At 45.4% G+C, this 8,106-nt stretch overlaps 1 protein-coding gene across 1 annotated transcript in view; it reads right to left on the reverse strand.

The window, feature by feature from the left end:
• The window catches only part of pcp4b (Purkinje cell protein 4b), a 133,279-nt gene extending 125,791 nt beyond the window's left edge, over nt 1–7,488 (reverse strand). Inside the window, exon 1 of the mRNA XM_038801473.1 lies at nt 7,281–7,488. Coding sequence (XP_038657401.1) covers nt 7,281–7,289 — 9 coding nt within the window. The 5' untranslated portion in view covers nt 7,290–7,488. The remainder of the gene's footprint in view (nt 1–7,280) is intronic.
• Nucleotides 7,489–8,106: the final 618 nt, after the last annotated feature.

Below are 8,106 nucleotides of genomic sequence, written 5' to 3' on the forward strand. Positions count from 1 at the left end.
TTTGTCAGGGTTTACTCCCTTCCCCTTCATCTCTCCCGAGTGCTATTCGCCCATGATTTATGAGTACCAGGGTATGTCCACATATTAGTAACTTGGCCTGCACACTGCATGTCTGGGCAACAAACCTCCTCCGAGTTACCTCAGCAGCCTTAGCCTGAGGCCACCAGTGACTCAGTTTCCATGGGCGGGATTTTCCCAGCCCAGTGCTGGGCCGGGGAATTCCTGCAACTGGGCCACATGGAGTGAAGAATCGGCGCCAAACCGCGGGCCGCTGTATGCCACCAGGCCGCCAATTCTGGGCCCAGGATGGGCCGAGCGGCCTCTCTAAAAAGGCAGAGTCCCTCCGGCGCCGGCCACACCTGGTAGGGAAATATAAATGCTCTCTCACGAAAGAAGGAGACACGTGTTTTTGTATTACCTTTCATACCCTCAGGGTATCCCAATATACTTTGCAACCAACTTCTGAAGAGTCATCACTGTTGTAATGCTAGGAAATGTAAGTCCATTTGTGCACAGCAAGCTCCCTCAAACATCAGTTACAGTGATGTTGATTGAGGGATAAATAACAGCCAGGACACAAATATAATCCTTCGTCTTCTTCCAACTCCGGAATCTTTTATATCCACCTGTGAGGGCAGACAGTCTTTTCATCTGAACGTTAACACCTCTAGAAGGGCAGAATGGCCTCAGTTACACACTGCATTGTCAGCCTGCACTCTGTGTTTGGTGTGGGAACTGAACCCGTGAGCATCTGGCTTAGAAGCAAGAGTGCCGCCAGTAAACCAGTCTGTTTCCCGAATTGAAGGCATCAATTATCTTCTCAGGCCCTCAAGGGAACTGACAACAGCTCATTGCTGCGGTAACTTCCACCGAGACCTTATGAGGGTGGAATGGACTGAACTTCTCAAAATCTCTTCCATACATCTGAGGGGAAGATGGTCCCATCCACCAAACATTTAAAGGACTGAATGGAGGCGAGGAAGGACAGCTCCACCCTGGATCCCAGAAATTTCAGCTCCCAATTCCATAGTCCAGTCCCCTCCATCTCATCTCGTACATCCTCCAGAATCTGGAGGCCAATTTGCTTTGTGCTGATGTTCAGTGCTGAGCCACAGGAGAGACACTAATCCATTTTATGAGGTGTCCACCCTTTTACTTAGGCTTTATCAACCTTGAAACACAGCTGTGCAATGGGCAGAGTGTTCAGAGCAACAACTAACACAGCAGTAACTTCAATCATCATTTGTTTTTTTTTAATTCACTGGCCATCGCCGGCTGGCTTTGAACTGAATGGTATTTCAGAGTCAACCATACTGCCACAGATCTGGAGCCACAAGTAGGCCTTCTCTAAACCAGATGGGGTTTTACGACAATGGTCATCACTACACTTTTAATTCCAGATTTTTATTCCAATTCAAATTTCACTATCTGCAATTGTGGGATTCGAACCAAGGCCCCCAGAGCATTGTGTCTCTGGATTAGCAGCACCAGTGACAATACTACTAGGCCACCACATTCCCACTTCGGTGGTGTGTTAACAAACTTGCCTATACGTTTAATACCGAGCTCAATCTTTTCCGCTCAGGAAATAAGCTGCTAATAATCACATCATCCAGGTCGCTTCACCATCAAAACTAACAATGGGGTCCACAACTCCTTGGGTGCTGGCAACTTTCCAGTATCTCACCCAAGTGCTAATTTTCCATGTCTGCGTCTGGACAATGGAGCCTGAAAAATCTAAGCTCCTTCCAAATTGCAATGGATCTTGGGACAGGACCCAGATGACTTTTGCTGTCCTAACGTCAGAAATGGAAGTGACACTGGCAGGATATCAGCTCTAGAATCCTCAGCAGGTCCTGGTGTGCCCAATAAGTTACACTCTTCACAAGAAGGACTTCACAGTGGCAGAAGCAGACCCTCCAGAGTAAAACATAGATTCCCTGAATCAGAAAGTTCATAAAATGGCTGGCCCATCTTGGAACAGAACCAATTATTCTCAGTTTCAGGACCATTTCGGAAGAGGTATTGTGTATACACAAAGCAACTACCCACTACTGCACATCAAACCCAGTCTGCCAATATTGGCCCAGGTCTCTGGTATCAGGAATTCCAATGGGCAGCAAGCTCATGGTCCAGATAAAGCCCTACATTGCCTTTCTTGAGGGGGCAGGGTGCCATTGTGGGTTTTAGGGACTCCCGCCCTGCCCACCAGCGTCAGAAAAGAGTTCAACTGCGGGAGGCATCACAGCTGAGCTCAATCTTTTCACTTGACTTTCACACACATGTACTTTCCAACATGGCTGATGGCATTGGAAGGAATGGTGGGAGAGTTTCCTCCACCTGAGAATAGCGAACTCCGCGCTAAATACATGCCCAAACCCGCAGAGGCGGCCTGCCTGGCTGATTGTTATTCTGGGTGGGGGAGGGGAAGAGGCCCTTTGTCCATCATAGCCACTGAAGGAATTCACAAGTTAGTATGGGCCAGTATAGCTCAGTTTGCTGAACATCTGGTTGTAGAGGCCAACAGCGTGGGTTCAACTCCACCGGCTGAGGTTATTCATGAAGGCCCTGCCTTCTCAACTTTGACCCTCACCTGGAGAGCTGTAATCCTTGGGTTAAATCACCGCCAATGCAGACAATGATCGTCTGGGACGATGGCGGCTATAGTTTTACTTTAAAGCTTCTAACTATGTTGTCCATGAAAGCGCCAAATCGGCAAGTTTGAAGACAGCCGCAGGGCTCAGAGCTCCATTTTTGACATTTCTGGCACCACCTGAAGTTCCTCAATTGCTTTTCAGCCTCCTTCTCATAATCCCCTGAATCAATCGTTTCCTTTCCACCTTCCATTCTTCTCTGTTCTTTCCTCCTCAACAATAATTAAGCAACAATTTCGCTGATATCCTGTGGTGTCCCACAACAACTGAAATATTAACAGATTATAAATGTTTAATTTCTGTGGCCATATGTTGGTCTGGATTGCTGCTGTGTCTCACACTGCTTCGTGTATGCACCAGTTCTGCAGCACCCTTTTTCCTTTCCTCTCCCCTTCTCCCCTTCCCTACCTTCTCCTCTCCTCTCTCGCCCTCTCCACTCCTTCAGCCTCTCATTTCCCTTTCTCCCTCGCCTCTCCTCCCTCACATCTTTTTCCCTCTCCCCTTTTCTCTTTTCCCTCTCCTCTGCTCCCTTCACTGTTTTTGTTTTCCTCGCCTCTCCTCTCTTCCTCCTCACTAGAATGTGCTGACTCACGCTCACCCCTACTCAAGAAGCCAAACTTTCTGTGCACTTCTTGACGGGGAGAGTTAGTGTACTGCAGTTTTGACTTTTCACGCACTTGGTTTTCAAATAGGAATCACTGGCCAATGAAGGGAAACAGGATAAACCCTAACAGATTGTTCTATTTCCCCAGTCCAGCTACGACAGGGTCAATTTAGAACATAGAACAGTACTGCACAGTACAGGCCCTTCACTCACGATGTTGTGCTGACCATTTATCCTAATCTAAGATCAACCTAACCTACACCCCTTCAATTTACTGCTGTCCATGTGCCTGTCCAAAAGTCGCTAATGTCTCTAATGACTCTGACTCCACCACCTCCATAGGCAATGCATTCCACGCACCCATCACTCTGTGTAAAGAACATACATCTGACACCTCCCCTATACCTTCCTCCAATCACCTTAAAATTATGTCCCCTCGTGACAGCCATTTCCACCCTGGGGTAAAGTCTCTGGCTATCCACTCTATCCATGCCTCTCATCAGCTTGTACACCTCTATCAAGTCACCTCTCTTCCTGCTTTGCTCCAGTGAGAAAAACCCTAGTTCCCTCATCCTTTCTTCATAAGATATGCCCTCCAGTCCAGGCAGCATCTCCTCTGCACCCTCTCCAAAGCATCTGCATCCTTCCTATAATGAGGCGACCAGAACTGGACACAGTATTCCAAGTGTGGTCTAGCCAGGGTTTTATAAAGCTGCAGCAAAACTTTGCGGCTCTTAAACTCAATCCCCCTGTTAATGAAAGCCAACACACCATTTGCCTTCTTAACAACCCTATCAACCTGGGTGACAACTTTGAGGGATCCATGTACGTGGACCCCAAGATCCCTCTGTTCCTCCACAATTCCAAGAATCCTGCCTTTTACCCTGTATTCAGCATTCAAATTAGACCTTCTAAAATGAATCACTTCACATTTATCTAAGTTGAACTCCATCTGCCACGTCTCAGCCCAGCTCTGCATCATGTCAATGTCCTGTTGTAACCTGCAACAACCCTCGACACTATCTACAACTCCACCAACCTTTGTATCATCGGCAAACTTACTATCACATTTCCACTTCCTCACCAAGCCATTTATAAAAACCACAAAGAGCAGAGGTTCCAGAACAGATCTCTGCGGGACACAGCTAGTCACTGACCTCCAGGCGGAATACTTACCATCCACCACCACTCACTGTCTTCTTTCGGCCAGCCAATTCTGTATCCAGACAGCCAAATTTCCCTGTGAACCCATGCCACTAAACTTTCTGAATGAGCCTACCATGGCAAACCTTATCAAATGCTTTACTGAAATCTATATACACCACATTCACTGCCCGACCTTCATCAATGTGTCTCGTTACACCCTCAAAGAATTCAATGAGGCTTGTGAGGCATGGCCTGACCCTCACAAAGCCATGCTGACCATCTTTAATCAAACTATTTTTTTCAAATAATCATAAATCCTATCTCTCAGAATCCTTTCCAATATTTTGCTCACCACAGACGTAAGATTGACTGGTCTGTGATTCCCAGGGATTTACCTATTCTCTTTCTTGAACAGGGAACAACATTCGCCTCCCTCCAATCATCCAGTGCTACTCCAGTGGAGAGTGAGGACGCAAAGATCATCGCCAATGGTGCAGCAATCTCCTCCCTCGCTTTCCTTAGTAACCTTGGGTATATCCCATCTGGCACAGGGGACTTATCTATCCTGATGCTTTTCAAAATTTCCAGCACATCCTCCTTCTTAATATCAACCTGGTTTTTATTTTCTGGGATTCGCGTGGCTCCTCCCACAGCGTTGCAATGGGTGAATCCAGGCAAAGATTCATCACCGATTATTTCAGCTCCTAATGGAAGCTATGGACATGTAAGTATACAAAAAAAACCATGGGTGCAGGCTGCATCCACTTTTCAACAACGCCTCTCGCATATCCCAGCCAGTAATCACCCAGGCCCAAAATGTTGAGGTTTCCACCCTAACCCTCTCCACCTCTCGAACTCATTCTCCTTCATTAAGTTTCTCCTCCAAATCTACCTCCTTAACCAAGCCTCTGGTCACCTGTCTTCGTACCTCCTTACGTGTCAAGGTTTGCCCGTCAGTGCTCCAGTGCAACACCTTGGAACCCTTTATTCGACATAAAACATGCTATATAAATGCAAGCTGTTGTTGCCTGCAACCTACCCCCATTCCCACTGCACCTTCCCTATCTACACCTGCACCCTCCCCCCTCCCCCCTCCCCCCCATAAAAACCCCCAGTCACACAATCTCTTCCGTGAGAGAAAAGAATCGTGACAATTTCAGAACCTTTACATCAATAATGAGGCAGGGCATGCTTTGAGGGAATCCACTTTTGTGAAAGCGGATCACCCCTTTCTCCAGCTTACAAGCAAACTGCACGGATAATAGCTGACACAAGGACGAGATTAATGTGCACACTTCATGAACATTCCCTTTGATACAGATTGACTTGAATCAGACGGATGGTTCGAAAGAAGAAAAGCCTCTGCCAATCTAGGCTACAGCAATCTATTTATTATTCATTACAGGTAGTCCAGCTAGAGCATTAACTCCATTGTTTCATTTCAAAACACAACCTGTCATTACACACCGAGAACAAACTACACATCAGCAAAAGAAAGTGTAAATCAAGCAATGAGAATTGATGATTACACACAGTTTTTTTTTAATGAATCACAGTCGAACCGCAAAAAAGCCTTTCTTTCACAGGGCTGCGTCTTACAGGAGCTCGTGTTCAATTCTTCAGCAGACTGTTTCCAACAGAAATGGAATGGGAGAACGGGGAATTAATTCATTACAAGAGCAGTATTCTTAAAATTAGGAGTTGACTGTCAGCAGCTAAATTTCTGGCAAAATCCCAACATACAATAACTCACTGGGTCTTGAGTAAAAGGTTTTACGCGCATTTGATTCTCTATGCATTGCACGTGTTACTCGTGTCTTTCAATCACACTCTGCTATTCATGATTTTTTAAAAAAAATCGTTTTAATGCTTGTGTTTTTAATTCCTGTATTTTTGTCCCCATTTTGCTTTGACTTTATGTAGTTCAGCAGGTTTAGGTGTGTTTTTTCCCCCTTGTTTTGAATAGTTTTGCATCTCTGTGCATTTTCTTTTTTCCCTTCTGCTTCACTATATTAGCCTCCCTCATCCATTTTCTTTACACTCTCAAATATTCTCCCTGTCTCTCTCTCTTTCTTTCTTGCCGTCATCAGTTTTGGTCTTTAGCCTTGCTTTCCCTTTACCGCACTCTCTTGTGAACCCTGACTTCCATTCACTCTATCTTTCCCTCTTTCTTCCATCTCAACCTCCCTACTTGCTTGGTCACACTGTGGCCCCCTTGCACCTCACCCCCGTTTATCGCCACACTCAAACACTCTCTCGCAGCTTCACTGCACTTTTTGTTCATGCATCTCACTCTGCACTTCTGCCTGCATGCACCTAAATTTTCGACTTCGAACAAAATGCCCCAGGGCAATGCAAAGCTATGCGTGAGCACACATGGCAATGAACATGAAATGCCTTAGTAAAGTGGAATTCATGAGAAAAATTCACACAGCACACCAAATTTCCGGGGGGGGAAAAAACAAACACTTGCAAAAAATAAAAATTAAAACAGCCCAGAAAGTGCTGAAAATACACAAGTCTGCGAACATCTGACAAGAGATTAAATCAGTTCATGTTTTCTCAAACCATTGAGGGCTTCACCCGAAAGGGCAACCTTTTTTCTGAGCACTAATTTAAGATGTTACTGACTTCCTGGGTATATATAGAATGTTCTGTTTTTCCTTCAAAAGGAACTTATTCATAGTTCTGTTAAAAAGAAAATTGCACTTAGAATAAATCAGTGAAAACGCCAGTGAGTTTAAACATAATTGCACAGCCAGAACTTGGGACCTGCGTGTAGAGACTTTGCACACCACATCGTGCAAGGCAGAACAATTAAGTATGCTTTGCATGCACAAAAAAAATCCTTTAGTCATTTTACTTATTAGCCTCACCTCGCTCATGGTTAGACTGCAAATGTCTCTCTGTGGGGGATTTTATTTGTCGCTTTCTCTCTTCAAGGTAGTTCAGGTTTTGCACTCGGCTGGTGTCGGAAGCTCAGCAGCCAGTCTTCTGCGATGCCAAGCTCTGAAAGCTGATCCTTTTAAACTCAGGCAGAACCTAATGTCATCACACCTTCGGGGGAGCCAATGGAAATCGCCGTTCTCAACTTCAGCAACCCTAGTCTGACACACTCTCATGCCACCCAGTGTTTCAAATATTAATAGAACACTTCAAGGTACTTGCTCAAGCTTCTTGCTCCCCCACACAACATTGTGGTAAAAAGAAGGCAAGCTCCGTTGATATCTCGAAAGACCTTTTATTTTTCCCCTCCGAAGGAGACACTCTGACCTCTTGAGCACAGTCAACAGAATGCGTTTCAACACAAGGAGGGTTTTCGACCCTCATACGCTGAGAGCTGTCCCCACACTTTTTCCACATATACGAATCATATTTGTTATCAAACAGGAAAAAGAGCAGTTTAAGGTGGTTTGGTTAGTTGTGCGCTCCACCCAGTGTGCTACTGATGGCTATGGATCAGGAAGGTTGTAGTTGTCCACTGAGATCGTTGATTTTGACCAGAGTTTCACAATTGGCTGTAACTGTACAGCGTACGATCACATCCTCAGGGTGTCCCATTCAAAGAGATACTTTTGAAATGAAGTCAACTCTTCATTTGCTAACACTCTAGTGAGGCACCATGGGATGTCTTACTACGTTAAAGGTTCTATAGTAATGCAAGTTATTGTTGTTGTGCTGTCCCTTAGTCTAAGGAGAGGA

The sequence above is a fragment of the Scyliorhinus canicula genome, chromosome 7, assembly GCF_902713615.1.
Source record: "Scyliorhinus canicula chromosome 7, sScyCan1.1, whole genome shotgun sequence".
NCBI classification, from domain to species: domain Eukaryota; kingdom Metazoa; phylum Chordata; class Chondrichthyes; order Carcharhiniformes; family Scyliorhinidae; genus Scyliorhinus; species Scyliorhinus canicula.